General features: G+C 47.5%; 1 protein-coding gene across 4 annotated transcripts in view; it reads right to left on the bottom strand.

Annotated features, from left to right (window-relative positions):
- RAD1 (RAD1 checkpoint DNA exonuclease) overlaps positions 1 to 20,725 on the bottom strand; it is a 266,136-nt gene that overhangs the window by 31,525 nt on the left and 213,886 nt on the right. For all 4 annotated transcript variants that reach the window (XM_069627109.1, XM_069627107.1, XM_069627108.1 and 1 more), the window contains one exon: positions 11,366 to 11,624. In XM_069627109.1, coding sequence (XP_069483210.1) covers positions 11,366 to 11,624 — 259 coding nt within the window. The remainder of the gene's footprint in view (positions 1 to 11,365; positions 11,625 to 20,725) is intronic.

Raw genomic sequence — 20,725 nt, forward strand, 5'->3', positions numbered from 1 at the left:
GACGGAAACACCTACATGCTTTGGAGTCCCGGCTTGAGGCGGAGGTGGAGGAGGCGCGGGGCAGGGTAGCGGCAAACCCTAGTAGGTCTAATCAGAAGGATTATAGAAGGGCGGTGGGGCAATTGGGTATCCTACGGACTAAAAAAGCAGAGAGGGCCCTGCTTTTCGTGAGGCAAAAATATTACGCACAAGGGAACAAGGCGGACGCCCTGCTCGCTCGCCTCCTTCGGGGAGCTGCCTCTAGGAACTCCATCACGGCCTTAAATTCAGCTAGGGAGGAGAGGATTACTCGAATAGAGGATATTCAGGAAGCCATGGTTGACTTTTATGAGACCTTGTACACTTCACAGCACCCCTGCGGCGGGGTCCAGGAGAAATTCCTGGAAAGGGTTAACCTGCGTAAAATTGAGGGGGATGCCCAGATTAGCTTACAACAAATGATAACGGAGGAGGAAGTGTGGGGGGTTATTCGGAAGCTGCCCGCAGGTAAGGCCCCTGGCCCTGATGGGTATACTGCGTCCTTTTATAAGGCCTTTGCCGGGGTGCTGGTCCCACAGCTGACTCACTTATTCAATTATTTTCTAGGCAGTGGGCAAATCACTCCGTCCATGAAAGAAGCCAAGATCTCTGTCATGATCTCTGCTTCCAAAAGATCAGGACTTGCCCGACTCCCTTGGAAGCAGACCCATAACCCCGGTTCCGAGTGCCAGCCAGTCCCAATTGGGACCTTTTGGACCCTGTCCTGGCGCCAGTGGCACCAGGCTCATAAAGATGCCCAGTCCCAGCGCTGGAAGCGCCGGGCTCATAATGCTTGGGTGGACTTACCTGCAGCAGACCATGCTGCTTACTTACCTGCCAGTTGAACCCCTGATCCTCTTCTGTTTGGGACTACTTTTCCTGTTGGGTGGGGCAGGAGCCACTCCCTAGGTTCAGAACACTGGAACTCTTCTGGAAAGCAGGAACTCTTTTCTTACCTAGGCGTGGCTGTGGAAGGAGACACCTAAGCACTACAGGAGGCTATTTAAACCACACCCGATGGATGAATCTTGCTTTGTGTTATTCTGCATTCTCTGCAGCAGAACGCTCATCGTGTCTTCTGATCCTGGGCCTAAGGGAACAAAGGCTTACCATCCTGGAATCCAGTCTTCAGCAGCACCTGTAAAGACAAAGAAAGAACAGGTTAGCACTACGGTCTTCAGTGGCAGCACATCTCTTACCTGGTCCATCGGCTGTCACCAACGCCTCGCGCTGCATTCCGGCATCTGAAAGACAAAGGCTTACCTACTCTTTGCATGCTCCGGAGGTCTTCGCACTGCATTCCGGCATCTGAAAGACAAAAGCTTACCAGCTCTTCGCACGCTCCGGAGGCCTTAGGCGCTGCATCCCGCATCTGAAAGACAAAAGAAGGTGCGTTTAAAGACATTGGGCAACTTTATTACTCACGTGCCATTCCTCCTTCCCACGCCGAATCCAGTGGGTATTCCAGCACCCTTCAGCTTCTCTAAAGCTCCGAACTTGTACCTGCAAGATAAAAGGGACAGTTAGTGCGCATCGTGAAGCAGGCTACAAGCGCTTACTTACGTGCTTCCAGGCGCTTCTATTCCTCACGCGGGTTCGATCCTCAACTCTCATCAGCCCGCCATCCTCCATCGCCGGAACCCTGCAAAACAAGAGATATCATTACAAAAGACTTTTAAGACATTTGAAGTGCCCAGAACTTACCGTTCGTGCAGTTAACGACGGACAGCAGTCCTCTGAGGTCAAGAGGCCTGCACCCTTATCCAGTGAAGAAACTGGTTACGGCACCCTGCCCCGAGGCAGATGGAGAGCTCGGCGTTCACTTACCTAAGGTGAGGGCGTTAACCTTTGGGGTTCTACAGGAGAAGAGAAAGGGAAGAGGAGAGAGGCACCCAATAACCCCAGTTCATTAATCCCATATTTTCTATCTGCAGACATCTTACTCTTTGAGTCAGACATACAGTGCACAGAGGTCCAGCCCAAAGAGCCAACCGTGTGTTACACATCACCTTTGAAGATACGGCATTCACCCAGTCAAGACCGGCGCCTCTGCGGGAATCAGGTGAGCGTTACAGAACACAAAGCCTACCGCAAAACTCCCACCCAGGCGCTATGGAAACCTCGGATACCGACCAGCTAGCCCAGTTACTTGGGGAACTAAGAGCAGAAGTGCATGCAGCCCGTCAGGAAACGAATGCTCTAAGAAGGGAACTGATTATTTCCAAGGAGCGAACAGACAATCTCGCTAGACAATTGCTACAGTCACAAGCCGGACAAACTCCGTTACCTGCATCAGGGGCAAATCTTCCTTCAACATCCTCTACGAACCCAGTGCAGATCAACCTACCTGGGAATGTACCTCTGGCTCCGCCCGAACGATTTTCTGGTGACCCAAAGAGGTTTGCAGTATTTATTAATCAGTGCCGGTTGCACTTCTTATGCCGGCCAGCAGCCTTTCCAACTGATCAAGCTAAGGTAGCTTTCGTGCTTTCCTACCTTAGTGGCAATGCGGCAGACTGGTCGATCCCTCTAGTTAATCAAGATGATCCGGTTCTCCATGATTTTCAAGCTTTTCAGCTCAGTATGGAAAAACTGTTTGCAAGACATTCACAGGGGCAGGCCTTGGACAATGAGCTCCTATCATTGCGACAGGGTAATCAAGACCTTTTGGCTTATATTGCGTCTTTCAACAGACTGATAGTGGAAACTCGATGGCCTGAGGACAAAAGGATTACGCTGTTTTATAGAGGTCTACGTGGAGAGCTCAAAGATGTGTTAGCCCAAGTAGTGAATCCCCCGCAAGACTGTTCGGACTATATTGACTTAGTCGTTCAAATTGACCACAGACTGGAGAACAGGAAGGCCGATCGTTCCAAGTTTGATGCTCGAGTATTTTCCAAACCACCAACTCCTACCAAAGGAGTAGACTCCGGGGAACCCATGCAAATAGGGGGCCTGAAAGGACCACTAACACAAAAGGAGCGGGAAAGGAGAAAACAGCTGCAATTATGCCTCTATTGCGGAAACTCGGGACACTTTCTTCGAGACTGTCCGGTGAAACCAGCCAAGAAGGCAGTAGGAGCTGCAGTTACCAGGGTCACAAACTCCGAGCAGGGAAACGACCTCGCCCGATAAGAATAGAGGTCCTCTTGCCGAGCGTTAAAACCAGTTCCGTGACCTCGCATTTTGTGATACCTATGGTCCTCATTAGCCCTGAACATCCGGATCGATTACATGCGATTGAAGCTTACGTCGACAGCGGTGCCATCAGCAATTATGTGGATCATGAAATGGTTTTGAGGATGAATCTCTTTGTCCAAAGGCTGTAAAGGACGTCATTACTACGGTGGATGGTACGGAGATAGCCTGCGGACCAGTAACGCATACCACCCAAGAAGTGACGCTAGTAAGTCAAGATGGACACCATGAGAAGATCGTGTTTGATGTGATCAAGGCCCCTCAGTTCCAGATTATTCTAGGAATTCCTTGGTTAGAGAAGCACAATCCTCAGATCAATTGGCGAGCAAGAACGGTTCAGTTTCCAGAATGTGTCTCTACTTGTCACCCTCGACCTGGTGTTGCACTGGCAGCAATTTCCTCGGAGGCTCCCCAGTTACCTCCTGAATACTTAGAATTCCAAGATGTTTTCCGGAAGGATCAGGCTAACTCTCTACCTCCTCATAGGTCTTATGACTGCCAGATAGACCCGATACCTGGATCTACTCCTCCTTGTAGTAGAATTTATGCCCTCACCGAGCCTGAGAATCTTCACCTCCGACAATACCTGGATCAATACCTAGCGAATGGGTTTATTCGTCCTTCCAAGTCCCCTGCTTCCTCAACTTTGTTCTTCGTTCCAAAAAAAGAAGGGGTCCTTAGAACTTGTATAGATTATCGCGCCCTGAACCAGATCACCGTTAAGAATAGATATCCGTTACCTTTGATCCCTGAACTCCTGGACCAAGTCAGAAAAGCATGCATATATACAAAGCTGGATCTTAGAGGAGCCTACCACTTGGTACGAGTAAAAGAGGGCGATGAATGGAAGACGGCCTTCCGCACCAAGTATGGGCTATTTGAATATCAGGTCATGCCCTTCGGACTTTGCAATGCCCCGGCCGCCTTTCAATATTTTATGAACGATGTCCTCAGAGAGCTCATAGATGTGTGTGTTGTTGTTTACATTGACGACATCCTTGTTTATTCTTCATCGGAAACTGAACATCGGAAACACGTGAAAATGGTCCTCGAGAGATTGCGTCAACACAAACTTTTCGCTAAGTTGGAAAAATGTGTTTTCAACGTGACTGAAGTTGAATTCTTGGGATTCATATTATCACCTAGCGGAGTGCGTATGGATTCAAAGAAGGTCGATGCAATTCTCAAATGGCCATCGCCATCCTCCGTAAAAGGTGTTCAAAGCATGTTAGGCTTCGCTAACTTTTACCGCAGGTTTATCCCCAAATTCTCTCGAATAGTCCAGCCCATCACCGCCTTGTTAAAGAAAAACAAACGTTTTGAATGGTCTACCGAGGCGGAACAAGCTTTCCAGAATTTGAAGACTAGATTTATCTCTGCACCGATCTTAAAACATCCTCGCCCAGAACTCCCCTACATCGTTGAAACTGATGCTTCGAGCCTTGCCATGGGGGCAGTTCTATCACAAAAGGACCCAGTAACCAATCAGTTGCATCCCGTGGCATTTTGGTCCCGAAAATTCTCGCCTCCTGAAATCAATTACACTATTACTGATAAGGAACTTCTAGCTATCAAGTCCGCCTTTAAGGCTTGGCGGCATTATCTTCTGGGGGCCCGACACACCGTTACTGTGATTACAGATCACCGAAACCTGCAATATTTGAAAACCGCAAAAGCTCAATCCTCTAGGCAACTCCGTTGGGCACTATTCTTTGCCGAGTTTGACTTCATAATTACCTATCGACCTGGTACAAAAAACGGTAAAGCTGATGCCCTTTCTCGGATGGGAGTGGAAGAACATTTGATCAATCCTAAACCTGTACCTATCATTCCCGAACAAAGAATTCTAGGTGTAATCGCCACACAATCCATAGAGGAAGTTAAGGATAAAGCCAGGCTACTGGTAACTCCAGCAGACATACAGAATTGGCATCTGCAGGGAAAGGACTTTACGGTGAAGGACAACCTATTATATTTCCAAGAACGGTTATACCTGCCCAGCACAGATTAACAGAAAAAGGTAATCTCTTGTTATCACGATTCTTTAATGGAAGGACATCCCGGTATGACCAAGACCTCGGAAAAGATCAAGCGCTACTTCTGGTGGCCGTCTTGGAAAAAAGATATCAGAGACTTTATAATGTCCTGTGGAGTATGCGCCCAAAACAAGAGTCAAAAGGAAAAACCAGCCGGCCTCTTACGCCCTATTGACATCCCGCCTCGCCCTTGGCATACGCTTTCTATGGACTTCATCACCGATCTACCTCCATGCTCCGGATACAATACGATCCTAGTAATCGTGGACCTATTCTCCAAGATGGCGCATTTCATTCCACACTAAGGCTTACCAACAGCAGCAACTCTGGCCCGAGAATTTCTCGAAAATATCGTCCGACTGCACGGTTTTCCTTCAGTTCTAATTTCGGATCGAGGTAGTCAATTTATTTCTCATTTTTGGCGAAGTTGCTGTCGGTCGGCTCAAATTGATGTGAGACTTTCGACCAGCCACCACCCTCAAACCGACGGACAAACCGATTGGACCAATCAAACTCTGGAACAGTATTTGCGCTGCATGCTACAACAAACTGAAAAAACTTGGAAAGATATCCCTTGGATAGCCGAATATGCCTACAATAACTCTGTCCACTCGGGAACTGGGAAAACCCCGTTTTTTCTTTTATACGGTAGTCACCCTCGAACCTCGGAGTTGGATCCACTCCAAGATCTTGGAACACAAGCAGTAGACCACCTGCATTCTACAATCACCCAAGCCTTTAAGGAAGCCGTTTCTCACCTTCAAAGGGATAAAGAACAATACAAGAAAGGAGCAGACCAACATCGGAAGGAAGCCCCCCAATATCAAGTAGGAGATCAAGTCTGGTTATCCACCAAATATCTACCTCTAAAAGGACCACGCACATTCAACCCAAGATACCTTGGTCCCTATTCCATCACTACCATAGTAAATCCAGTAGCGGTCAAGTTGGACTTGCCCCCTCACATGAAGATACATCCGGTCTTCCACGTCTCTCTATTAAAACCCGTGCAACCTCAAACCCGACTAACTACATCTCCAAAACCCATTCTAGTTGATGGAGAACTCGAGTTTGAAGTCAAAAGCATCCTGGATTCCAAGATCTCCAAATCTAAACTATTTTACCTGATTGACTGGAAAGGCTACGGTCCCCAAGAAAGATCCTGGGAACCTGCAGAATATGTCCACGCGCCTCGTCTAATCAAATGATTTCATCGAACATTTCCTAACAAGCCCAAACCCCCGGAGAAGCCCGGTTTGGGAGGGGCCTGGAGGGGGGGTGCTGTCATGATCTCTGCTTCCAAAAGATCAGGACTTGCCCGACTCCCTTGGAAGCAGACCCATAACCCCGGTTCCGAGTGCCAGCCAGTCCCAATTGGGACCTTTTGGACCCTGTCCTGGCGCCAGTGGCACCAGGCTCATAAAGGTGCCCAGTCCCAGCGCTGGAAGCGCCGGGCTCATAATGCTTGGGTGGACTTACCTGCAGCAGACCATGCTGCTTACTTACCTGCCAGTTGAACCCCTGATCCTCTTCTGTTTGGGACTACTTTTCCTGTTGGGTGGGGCAGGAGCCACTCCCTAGGTTCAGAACACTGGAACTCTTCTGGAAAGCAGGAACTCTTTTCTTATTTAGGCGTGGCTGTGGAAGGAGACACCTAAGCACTACAGGAGGCTATTTAAACCACACCCGATGGATGAATCTTGCTTTGTGTTATTCTGCATTCTCTGCAGCAGAACGCTCATCGTGTCTTCTGATCCTGGGCCTAAGGGAACAAAGGCTTACCATCCTGGAATCCAGTCTTCAGCAGCACCTGTAAAGACAAAGAAAGAACAGGTTAGCACTACGGTCTTCAGTGGCAGCACATCTCTTACCTGGTCCATCGGCTGTCACCAACGCCTTGCGCTGCATTCCGGCATCTGAAAGACAAAAGCTTACCAGCTCTTCGCACGCTCCGGAGGCCTTCGGCGCTGCATCCCGCATCTGAAAGACAAAAGAAGGTGCGTTTAAAGACATTGGGCAACTTTATTACTCACGTGCCATTCCTCCTTCACACGCCGAATCCAGTGGGTATTCCAGCACCCTTCAGCTTCTCTAAAGCTCCGAACTTGTACCTGCAAGATAAAAGGGACAGTTAGTGCGCATCGTGAAGCAGGCTACAAGCGCTTACTTATGTGCTTCCAGGCGCTTCTATTCCTCACGCGGGTTCGATCCTCAACTCTCATCAGCCCGCCATCCTCCATCGCCGGAACCCTGCAAAACAAGAGATATCATTACGAAAGACTTTTAAGACATTTGAAGTGCCCAGAACTTACCGTTTGTGCAGTTAACGACGGACAGCAGTCCTCTGAGGTCAAGAGGCCTGCACCCTTATCCAGTGAAGAAACTGGTTACGGCACCCTGCCACGAGGCAGATGGAGAGCTTGGCGTTCACTTACCTAAGGTGAGGGCGTTAACCTTTGGGGTTCTACAGGAGAAGAGAAAGGGAAGAGGAGAGAGGCACCCAATAACCCCAGTTCATTAATCCCATATTTTCTATCTGCAGACATCTTACTCTTCGAGTCAGACATACAGTGCACAGAGGTCCAGCCCAAAGAGCCAACCGTGTGTTACACATCACCTTTGAAGATACGGCATTCACCCAGTCAAGACCGGCGCCTCTGCGGGAATCAGGTGAGCGTTACAATATCGCTGATGTTGAAGACGGGCAAGAGCCTCCTACAGGCCTATAGCGCTTATCAATGTAGATGCAAAATAAACACTAAAATCCTGGCGAACAGGCTCGAGGGGCTTCTCCCAGATCTGATCCATCAGGATCAGGCGGGATTCGTGAAGGGGAGGCAGACAGCGGACAATATTAGAAGGGTGGCCTATCTGGTGGAAAAGGCTGAAAAAAGACCCATACCCCAGCATTACTTCTGTCCTTAGACGCTGAAAAAGCATTCGACAGGGTGGAATGGTCCTTCCTTTTCAAGGTCATGGAAAAAATGAGGTTAGGGGGCGCTTATTTACAGATGGTCAAGGCGAACTATGCAGGTCCGCGAGCGAGGGTGGTGGGCAACGGGACCTTGTCTAGATTGTTCCAACTCCAAAGAGGAACAAAACAGGGACGCCCCTTGTCACCCCTGCTCTATGCGATCTACCTGAAGCCCATGCTGCAGGCAATTCGGGAATCTGAAGGTATACAGGGTATAACGTTTGGGGGTAGGCAGCACAAGGTGGCGGCCTTTGCCTTTGGGAAGGCATCCGGTTTACGCATTAATATGCATAAGTCCGAACTGATGGACCGGACATTGGCTAAGGAGTAGAGGGAAGAGTTAAAGGGGGCGACGCCATTAGCCTGGCGACCGGGGGGTATTACGTATTTAGGGGTGAGAATCACTCCGGCCCTTCGAGGTTGGTATGCAGCAAATGACCCCCCGCTTCTGCAAAGAATTAAAAGGGACCTCTTTAAGTGGCAGAATTTGTGGATTTCTTGGTTGGGGAGGCTGGAGGCACTTAAAATGGTTACGCTGCCGATGCTGCTTTACTTCTTCCAGGCTATCCCTCAAGCAGTCCCGTCCAGCTTCTTTAGGGAGCTCTAGGTTGTAACAAATTCATATGGGAGGGTAAAAGGGCAAGGGCGAGTAGAAACCTACTCATGGCTCAGAGGAAAGAGGGGGGATTAGCTCTTCCCAACTTCTGTCAATACTAGGAAGCGGCCCAGTTAAGGGTGATTAGGGAATGGCTGCGGGAGGGGGAAGGAATTCACTGGGTTCAGATGGCAGAGCGGTTACACAACGCAAACTGGGGGAGGTCTTGTGGCTACCCAAGCAGCATCGGCCAGGCCATATGTACTTGAGCTCTATTACCAAACTAGTTGCAGATAATTGGGACAGACTGGTCCGTTGTAAGGTAATCACGACCTACCCATCCGCCTTCACCCCTATCTTCAATAATAAAGACTTGGAAAGAGGGGCATTCCGCACTGGCGGGAGGGAGGTTGCCGTTGGATGCGGGATATCTTTACAGGAGGGGAGATCAGCACTTTTGTGGAATGTAAAAGGGATTTCGCACTGGGGGAGGGTGAAAGGCTGAGATACTCGCAGCTGCAACATTGGCTCCTTTACCCCACAAATAAGGAGGCGGCTACCAGAGCGCCGACCCCTTTTGAGAAATTCCCGATGACCAACGATGGCTCGAAAGGCCTTATTTCGCAGCTTTATAAGATCCTGGATGAGGCTACCCGGAGGCCGCAGTGGGCATATATGGGAAGATGGGAAAACATTTTGGCCAGGGAAATAGAGAAGACAGAGTGGGAAAGTTTATGGAGGAAGATCCATAAATTAGCGAGGGCCTCGCAAACCCGGGAGGCTTGGTATAAGATACTGTATGGGTGGCATTATACTCCAGCTCGGCTGCATAAGATCTACCCACAGACGCCGAGGACGTGCTGGAGGGGATGCGGCCAAGAGGGCACGGCGGAACATATGTGGTGGAGATGCCCGATAATAGCTCCGTTCTGGGGAGACTTTACACAGGCGATGGTACAAGTGTTTGGGGCAGAGGGAGGCATACCACCGGAATGGTCGCTATTAGGCCTGAGACCAGTGGAGGGGTCAGCGGGCTCAGGGGGCGGGGACAGAGCGAGGGTGATGCTTACGTTGGCAGCGATGACAGTCATCGCCCAGAGGTGGAAGAGTTCGATCATACCAATGTTTCCAGACTGGTTGCGTAAAGTCTGGGAAATGGTTGCGATTGAATGGGCCTCCTACGCAATGAATAATGCTATACAGAACTTTGCGGGCGAGTGGGGGGGGTGGAGTCCTTTCTTTTCTCAGAGACGATTTCAGGATTGGGTGGTGCCCGCAACAATTAAAACTTTTGGACCTAGAATGACCCTGAGTAAACACATTGTGATGATACGGCCTCACGGACACTTTGAGGCAGCACCAAGGAAGAGGGGCGAGGGGGAGTTGGGAGGATTGTTAATGTTGTTGGAAAATTCAATAAAGAGAATTATAAAGAAAAAAAAATCACATTTAACCTCAATGCATAAAAACAACTGACTTCACTTGATGAGTTGGTATTTCCTAGATTGGCAAGATTCATTGACTTTTAACACTGTCTTCTGGCAGTATGCTTTAAGTGGGAGAAGAAATCAAGGGGTCGGGGGCTCTAGTGCATCGTGATGTAAGATATAGGGGTGGGGCCTAAAAAGGCTCTCGCACAGCCTCAAATCCCAAATAGCTGATAAAACTTTAAGAGTGGCCTGTGTAATTAAATGAATGACCCGACAGAGGCAATCAAGTTTACTTATGTGCAGTGAAAGGGAAATAACTGACTTAAAAAGATTTATTTCAATATGGTTAATGTGTGTAATAATTGTGACCAAAATAAATATATTCACATATGAAACAGAACGTTAAATGAAAAGGGCTCAGTACACCATGCTATCCCACAGTTCTTCTAAAAGAAATCAATTATTCGTACATACTAATTAAAGTCATTCTAATGATAATACTTTAATACAATGTGTGGCAAAAATCGAACAAATGTATTCTCTTACAATTTCTCTTTCCTGTTTGAAAAGTACCCAATTTCAAATGTCTTTAACTGATGCTGTGATTGTAAACATTACTGAAGGTGACATCTACTGGCAAAAAGCAGTATTGCCACTGATATTTTTAAAGACATGTGGTAAGGGAGGTCAGTCCGTTCGGAGAGCCCTGGCTCAAAGGCAATATTTGGGGACTGCCAGGGCTGAGCCCTGGCTACTCTGGCAGTAGGAAAAACACATTATATCCATTTCATTCATTAGCGTTTATCGTTTAGGATTATGGTTCTCATCAAACTGGTATTCTGTGATTAGGCATTGCAACATCTTTACCAAGTACAGAGCTAATATCCACTATTTTCCTCCTTCCAGATAAATAAAAGTAAGTAAAATCGATTTCAGTGTCTTGACTTTAAAGGGGCTCATTACAGGTCTTGAAGTAAAGGAATTACCTTTTTAGCGACGCTGCAAAACATCTAATGAGGCCCGCCGCTGAGAACTTATTACAGACAAAAGACCACACTACATTGTACTCTACTCCCCACGCTGCGGCATCTGGCTTCGCGTCCTTGTACAGTACCTGAAATAAGGCTTATCTGGAGACATGGTTATCTGCAGAACTTCACTGCTCATATCTAGTTCTGAAAAGGCTTCACGCAGACCCTCGGACTGCAAGATGATTTTATTGATGACATTTGTGCTGCAGAAGTCAAAATCCAGTGTCTCTTCGGGTTCCTGGGTGTGAATTTTACACACAGTCACAACCCCGCCTTCTTCCAAAAACAGCGTCAGAGGGTGCCCATATCCTTGATAACACATCCGCAGGGCTGTTGATGTGCCTTGAAACAAAAGGAAACGCACGTGTTAAAAACAGAATACAGGATGACAGGTAAGAACAACACTCGCTATATCTATTTTTGGGCTACATGGACTGAACAAAAAAGTGCTTCCTGTGTGTAATGTTCTCCGAGATGGCTATGATTTTCCTCCGACAGAGTCTCATCCTTTATAACTGCTCCAGGAACAGTCTGGATCATAAAATCTGAAATCAGTAATTGGGCGGCACAGGTGAAACTCTCACGCAAACTCCAAAAAACAGTCATGGTGCAAAGCAATGGCTGAGACCATTGGCTAGAACTAACTGGAAAATCTTTTCCACCTAGTACATGTTAATGTTAAAGGATATTTGTACCGTGCACTATCACCACCGGAGTGGTGCCCTGGCGCTCTGGTGGCTCTGAAAAAAGGGAAAGGGGGGGGGGGTGAGTTAGTGGGAATAAGCTGGAAAAGTGCAAGAGAGCAGTGATGTGCTGTTGGCAGCCTCAGCCCGGTGGGTCCGTTGGCTGGGCTTGGGGTGTTTTACAGTCGGTAGTCGTTGTGTGCTGTTGTGCAAGTCTATGTGTGGTTTGTTTTGTTGTTGCAATGTAGTGAAGTTTGTGCGGATTGTTGTGTTTTAGACTTGTGGTTGTGTTTGGTTAGAGTTTGAGAGATGTATGCAGAGGGGTGAAAATGTTAGTGGATTGGTTAATTGGCATTGCTGTCCTTGCAATTATGTCTAGCTGTGATGCTTGCTATCATTCATTATTCCATCTGAGTGTGGCATTTGCTAATCCTCAATATCCTATCTAGATGTGAGGCAGGCTAGTGATCACGATTCCATTTAAGCACTTGTTAACATTCACAGTTTCATTTAAGTGTGGCGCATGCTAACATTCATATTTCTATCTGGATGTGACGCAGGCCAAAGTTAAGAACTCCATCTAAGTGTGGCACATGCTAACATTCATTATCCTATCTAGATGCAGCACAGGCTAAAGTTATGAATTCCATCTAAGTGTGGCACTTAGTAACATTCACAGTTTCATAATCCTATCTAGATGCGACACAGGCTAAAGTTAAGAATTCCATCTAAGTGTGGCAGTTAGTAACATTCACAGTTTCATTTAAGTGTGGCACATGATAACATTCACATTTCTATCTAGATGTGACGCGGGCTAAAGTTCAGAATCCCATCTCAGTGTGGCACATGCTAACTTTCACAATCCTATCTAGATGTGACAGGCTAAATTTGAGAATTCCATCTAAGTGTGGCACTTATGGTCATTCCCACCCACTTTCTTCTCCTCACTGCCCTCTGCACCCTACCTCTCCCACCCAGGGATCTCTTGGAGCGATCTCTGTGCTTTTAAGGAGTTGTTATGTTATGTTATTTGTCATTTATATAGCGCTCTATATATCATTGGTATGACCTTAAAACCATTGGTAAGTTGAACGCTCTCGGGGACCACAGTCCAGGTCAGTAGAGAGACAGAGTGTTGTATGGTGCGTGGGTGCACCGGTTATGTGTGCAGCAGATTTGGTTGTCAGATTGTAGCTGCATCCTAGCGTTAGGTGGAGAAGATATCAATTGAATTTGTGCAGTCTGGTGGGTGTACAACCAGACAGGGTTCTGGCTGCGTTAGGCCTGTAGGATGCTTATTTGAGCAGCTAGGCCAGAATGTCATGGGAGAGCTGCGGCTCATTAGAGTGAAAAGGAGTTCATGGGGTAATGTTCGTATGTGGACAACTAGGCCAAATTGATCTGGGGTATAGCTGCTTTTGAATGTGTGATGGTGTAGAGTAGAGAGCAAGCGTAATGATATGGGATGGGAGTGTGTGTGTGGGTATATGAGTTAATGCAGCAGGGCATGCTAACATTTATATTTCTATCTACATCTGACACAGGCTAGTGTTCATGATTCCATCTAAGTTTGGGACATGCTAACATTCACAATTCTATCTAGATGCGACGCAGGCTAATGTTCAGATTCTATCTAAGTGTGGGACATACTACCATTCACAGTTCCATCTAAGTGTGGGACATGTTAACATTCACAATTCCATCTAAGCGTGGGACATGCTACCATTCAAAAATTCTGTCTAAATGTGGGACATGCTACCATTCACAGTTCCGCCTACGTGTGGGACATGCTAACATTCACAACTCTATCTAATGTGGTACTTACCAACCCTCAAATTCTATCTAAGTGTGGAACTTGCTAACTTGCATGAATATGTCTAGATGTGACTCAGGGCAAATTTACAATCCTGTCTCGGATAGATGTAGGCTGATGGTCACAATTATATCTAAGAATAGATAGGCGTAGCAGTCATGTTCTGGTAAGGTAATGTAGAGTGGCAGGGCTTTCTGGAGTAGAGTGATTGCTTTACTCCCCGCCCATGCCACACTCACTTTTTTGTTGCTGTCGGTTGGCGCCCGGCTTCACTGACTTACCCTGAGGACACCTGCAGACACGATCTGGAGCCGCCTCTGTTGGAGTCGCCCTTTGCCTTGGGCCCTTAGCCACAGGGGCTGCACGGGCAGAGGGCTGCCCTGGAGAAGTCACTTAAGACCCTGGTGGAGAGCCAATCACGGCCGGAGGGTGCGATGGGGGGTGGGAGGAAGCGGGAATCGGCACTCGGGGAGATGCGGGCGTGGGGGGTGCAGAAACCTTTTAAATAATAAATCAGCCACAATGGAGCTGAGGGCACACCACTCACCTGCTTCGGGTTAAGGAAAGGCAGTGAGGCTCAAAGGCACAGGTCGCTAGACCCAAACAGGGAAGTTGTCTCTACCATAGAGGAGCAAAGGGTTGAAATGCTCACCTGAAACTCCAGCTGAAAATGGAGTTCAGGTGAAGCCAGCACAGTGATGTGCCTCGCACTAGCGAGATCGGCGGCCAATGGGGGAGGTCTATGGGCAGGGGAGAAAGACTTGCGGGGAGGGGGCTGAGCAGGGGAGAGAGCGTGCTAGAAAGCGCAGAAAAGTCCATTTCAACAGTACAGGAAGAAAAGTACAGCAAAAGGGGGACAGGGAAAGTTAAGAAAAAATCAGAGGGGAAGAAAAGGGCACCAAAAAGGGGTCGGTGTATAGGGGATATACATGCATAAATTGCCTTAATGAAAAGACTATGGTTCAACAAACGAACATCAAAAACATCCCATTTCTGGTTTAAGGCTCTCAATCGCCCGACGTGAAGGTGAAGGCTGTTGATGCTTGGATGGCGAATGAAGGATTGGATGAGATTTTCAGGAGCTAACTTGCCCAATCTGGACCAAGTCTCGTGGCTACTTTGTACTGCCTCCGGAAAGGAGAATTCCGAAGAAACAGAAAGGAAGACCTACACAAGATTGAAATGCCAATCCACAACCAGACTATACCTCCAGAGAGGTCCCCAAGGGCAAACTCCCTGGAACCACAAATAGACTGACCCATGGAGCACCCCCCCATCACGAAGAAAGTGTCCTTCATATCCTGATGAAACATGGTTGCAAGGAAGTTCTCCTTTCCCCATCAGATGGACCACTGTGAAGGAAACGCACTCTCTCAGGGACCAGAACCAGTTTTATATTGTATTTCTGCAGCAGGTGAAAGTGGGGGTGAGATCAAAGAGAGCTTCCACTGCCTGTCTTGTGGCGATAATACATCATTGTGGCATTATTATGTTATGTGGATTCATACCGCACATGCTGCCATTTGCATGCCGCTCGCGTGGTACTGTAAGAAAAGTTGAGTGGGATTGATTAGTGAGGGATAGGATAGAGGTTGTGTTCATCTGTTGACGTGTGCAGAACCAGGAGAACCTGGAGTATGTGCGTGTGAGATTTTTAGGTCTGCTATTTTATGTGCACTGTGCTTGTTGTGTCCGTAAGGGTGACATCCAGTGTCTGACTCATTTTGTTATGGGGAAACTGATCAGTACTTCAGACTATCAGTACTGGGAAACTAGGTTTCCCTTTTTGTCTTTTGACGGTTAACAATGCACACAGCATCTTACAATGTAGTTTAATGGGGAAACTTTTGTATCACGCTAGCTTTTTACACTTGGAATTTTTGGTTACTTTTATATGTACCTAAAGACAAGCTGATGACAGGAATTATATTTTTACAATGTTTGTGTTATTTCAGTGTGCTCATTCGTGTTTACTGATTTTCACTTGTTTTTTGGCCATATTGTTGTTTAGCCATCTTCCTGCCTTGTCAGGTCAGGAATTCCCATACAAGGTCATGCACTTGCCCGAGAAAGCTGCTGCTTTCGCAGGCTAGTGATGCCTTTGTGTGAGCATAGATCAGGAAGTGGGAGGGACTGTCTGGTCCCATTCCCACATTCCAGGAGCCGGAGAGTATGAGTGTGGGGCGTGAGTGAAGCCAATAGTTTTCCCTGATTAGACAACTACTGGCTGTTTGAATGGTGCAGATCCTTACCAATGGTGGGCTTTGACTTGATGCCAGACTGGATTTTGGATAAGAGAGGCTCCTGCAGCCATTTTTGGAGATAGATGTTGGAGCCAAGAATGCCATGTAGAAGAACAAACGACTAAAGATCCGAAGAAGACTCCTGAAGAGTCCCAGGATCCCTTCCTGCGTCTACCCGGTGAAGCCCTGTTGGACGACCTGATCTGCGAAGGCCCTATGCAGTGCTTCAACCCCTGGAGGTTCAATGTAAAAATGTCCCCTGGTAAAAATTTGACAGATAGGTGACTTTTACCCCCTGCACCCATAAAAGCCTTTCCCCACATATTCTAGGACGGTTACAATTTTCTATTCGAACTCCATTCCTACAATATTTTGGACCACCCAGTGCACTGACCAGCTCTCCAGTAGGCTACGCCGCTAGAACCGTTGCTGTTCTGCGTTGGCAGGTGGAACTTTGGTGGTAACCAGCGTGTGGTGAAAGTCGACGTCCTCATGAATTTCAGCCTCCCAGCTTCAAGGGATCCTGTTCTGGAAGGTCTTCAACCATGACTGGAAGGACGCCTGTCATTGTCTGTGTTTGTGGTGGCTCATCGCTAGAACTCACCTTCCCCCATCCTGTGAAGTGTCCTGAGGAGGTCCGGATCAGTGCAATCTGCATTTCTCCATCGCCAAGGGTTGCATTTTGCTCCTGGACCCGACCAGATTAATCCTTGCACCTGCAGTTCCTGGGCACCGCTCAACGTAACCAAGGGTGAGAAAACAAACCTACAGCGACCCCCAGTCGACCCATCCAGTCTTCTGGGAAAATCGAAGTCTGGGGTAAGTAAACGCAAAGCATTTGTCTCCCCCTGTCCTTTATAGGATAACATTGAGAACACATCTCTTTGTATCCCTCCATTCCACTGCTTTTTGGTCGCTGCGCTTGAGAAGTGTAACCTGAAAGAAAAGAACACATTTTTACTTACGAGTAACTTTGTTGCAGCTCGTCTCTTGAACAATCACCCAAACCAGTACTTTACCTGCATCAGATATATTCTGGGGAAAAGCATTGTGACTTTTGGGCACAAGGCCCCACTCTTTATAGGGATTGGACTTCTGAAGCTAGGGCATATATCTTGTGAGTTGGTTCCATCTTACTGTATTCACTTACCTAGCTTCTGTTGTTGATTTAAGTCACTGAATGCATTTTAAGAACCTATGTTCCTGTATAAATGTTTATTATTGAGTGTTGTGCGATATAATCAACCGCTTGTTTCATTTTTAGTGTGCGGTTGAGGCCTAGAATAAATATTGCATTTTTGTATATTCCTGTCTAAATTGAATTCTTGTGTGCTTAACTGTATGGGCGTATTGCAGACCTGTGACCCCACTCACACTCTCTGGCGAATAGCCTCGATTGCTCACCATTGCAAACTTGATTGGCCTTTGGCTAACCTCTCAGAGTTCCCCCTGTTCACTATAACTATGGTGGCCTCTGTGGTGGGTCGGAAGAAGGAGGTGGATTCTTCGGCGGACATAATAAATTAGGTTTATTCAAATAATAATGCCTAATTTTTCCTATTGCTAGAGTGGTTTCCCAGCCTTCTTCACTCAATAGTTCTCTTCTTGGGGACATCTTCAAATAGTCCGTTTCCAACTTTTTGACCAGATCTTGGAGTTCCTTTACAATGTACTTAAGCTTGTGGTAAGTATTCCACAAAACATGGTCCCATTCCTTATTACTCTTTGATTTGGGTGTAAATATTCTTTTAACTCTAGTGATTCTAGACTTCTCCTTAATGTCTTTACTTCCTCCCTTTTCTGGGGTTGTATCTCATTCTCGGGCTGATTCATAACTCTTGGGAGCAATCTGTCCCCTTTCCGCTTTAAGGCTGCTATCTGTAATGTCTCGTATATTTCACTGGGACAAGTTTCTCTTTGTGTCCACTCCTCAATAACGTCTCTTTTTCCTTATTTGTTATCCTCCTGATTACATTAACACAGTTCTACTTTAATGGCTCTGATTTTGGTACTTCGTCAATTCCACTGGGAAGAGTTTCTCTTGTCTGATAATCGTCTCTGTTCACACAAGGGGGGCCTCCCCTTTTGAGGCTAGAGTGGTGAGCCCGCTCCGTAAGACCCTTCCTAGGGGTCTAGGCAAGTGGGACTTCACTGGGACAGTCCCCCCCCTTAGGGGACAAGGACTCCCGTTCCTGTAAGGAATTCCTTAGGCAGTCCACCATCATGGCATATATGGGACTATCAGATATGAAGAATATTGCAAGGGCCAAAGACTTGGCTGAAGGTAAATCTGAAATAACATGCTATGCACAAGAAGAGACACACAAATAATGGAGACGAAGAAGCTGGAAGAGGAGAGTACGCTGAGCCAAGGCACAGTGAGAACAGAGAGAGAAGAGTGTAAGAAAAGGAAGCCCCCTTACAAGGTTACGCCTGGATGAGGTGGAACCAGAGAGCACCGCACACCCTACGACTTTTGAAAGAGTCCTGAACAGCGCAGTGAAGCGAGAGCATTCCGGTATTCCCAAGAAGCGGGCACAGGACAAGAAATGAAACAGTACACCGTGGCATGACCACAACAAATCCGTGGTGGGCAGACCACCTGTCCATCGACGCTGAAACCATCCAGTACTGAGAGGTGCCCTGCAACCCGCAGTCATATGAGGCAGCCACGAGAAAGCAGGCCGAGATATACCGAAGAGGAGGAGAAGCATGTGAGTCCGAGACCAAGAAGAGAACCCGAGCGAATGCCGAGCTTGACAGCACCCCCCTCTAAAAACAGAGGTAACAGGAGGAAAAGGGATACTGTGAGACCGCCAGGGCATCAATACCTGTGAGTCACACCTCCTAAATTCTGTCCACCAGGCCAGATTCCAGAAATCAAGCTCAACAGCTATCAGATAGGAGAAGGCAGTTCCTTTGAGTTTCCTTTTCTCATAGTAACTGCGAACCCCCTAAAATGCAAACTAGCCCAATCTGCAGTTAAACAACTTGGGTTTTTTCGTAAGTAATGGTACTGCAAAATCCCAGCAAGAAAAGATTGCGGCAGTTCTTAACACCCCAATGCCAAAACCCAAGAAAGACCTAAGAGCCTTTCTGGGGTTAATCGGCTACTACCGCCGGTTTATTCTGAACTTTTCAAGTAAGACCTCCCAACTCACTGACAACTGAAGAATGCAGAACCCCAAAAGATCAAGTGGGATGAGGAAGATGAGGTTTGTTACACCACGGTCAAACAGACCTTATGTCAAAGCCCCATTCTAAAAGTAGCATATTTCTCTAAGGAATTTATTTTACAAACCAACACTTCCATTATGGGTCCTTTCTCAAAATCATGACAGACTGGACAACCCTATATTATATGTCAGCAGAAAGTTGTTCCCTAGAGAAAAGAACTACTCAGCCATTTAACTTGAGGCCTTGGCTATTAAATGGGCTATTCTACATCTAAAGTATTATCTATTAGGCTGCAAATTCAGATTAATCACAGATCTCGCTCCCTGGGTTTGGATCAGTCGAGGCAAGGAGTCTAATCCTAGCGTTATGTGGTGGTTTCTGGACCATCAACCCTATTGTTTCACAGTGGAACACTGGAAGGGTCGAGATCAGGGCAATGTCGACTATCTCTTCCGGTTTCCCTGTGACACACCCAGGTCCTTCCGCATAGGGGAAGGGTATGCGAGGAACCTGGAGGCATCCTTTCATCTACTCCCCTTGGATCCTCCTCTCAGATGGCCAGGTAAGGCCCATCGCTTTTGGATCCCAACCCTGGGGGTGGATATGCAAGGGTGAAGGACCTTGGGGAGTGGAGGAAAGGTGCCTTTACGTGAGGCATGATAAACCCCCTTTGCCTTGTCAAAATGCATCCCCGCCCTCCCCAAACCTTCATAGGTCTTTACCACTCTTCCCCACTGTCACACACTCCAACTGTACCCCATTCAGTTCCCTTTAAGACTGGGACAAGGAAGAGGCGACTAGGAGTAATGCACACTTCCACCTGTGAACACCACTTTGGTACTGGGATGAGGAAGAGGACTGTAGAACACCATTCTTAAGGTCAGGGATGTCCCAGTGATCGAGGTAAATGTAGTCAGGCAACCCCTTAAGAGGCCACAAGGTGCATTTAAAAAGGAGTGCCCCACATGCAGGAGGGAGACCACCTGGGAGCCGTGAAGCCGGCTGGAGAGGACAAGCCGCTAAAATGGACACCGGCGGCTGCAGGAGTGGGGAGGACGCCAAGGCTGGATAGAGCCGTGAGATAGTCGGAGCACTGCTGAGCTTTGAGCTGTATGTACCCAGCAGGAGCTGGGGGGCACAGAAATCTTCACTACGCTGCAGGAGGCAGCAAGAACGTCCGGAAGCGGAGAGCGCCGAGAGCAGCGGAGAGCGCGGCTCACCAGCCCTCCCGATGTGAGAGAGGGGAGCAAGCAAGCACCAGGCGGAGCTGCCGCATACCAATGAGTGACAGGGAGAGAGCACTCAGACCGGGGATCTCCGGTGGCTTAATACAGTCCAAGGAAGTTGCCGAACAAATGAATGAACATAGTGAATGGGTCTGGACACAAAATGTACATTATTGAGTATCGAGAAAGTTGCCAAGTACTTGAACAAATATTGAATACCGAACTAAAGAAAAGCTATGAACCATAAATAAAAATACCACACAAGTGGAGAGAAAGTAATGTGCATTTACGAACGGAATGA

Source organism: Ambystoma mexicanum, chromosome 6p, assembly GCF_040938575.1.
Source record: "Ambystoma mexicanum isolate Mex_15411 chromosome 6p, UKY_AmexF1_1, whole genome shotgun sequence".
NCBI lineage: Eukaryota > Metazoa > Chordata > Amphibia > Caudata > Ambystomatidae > Ambystoma > Ambystoma mexicanum.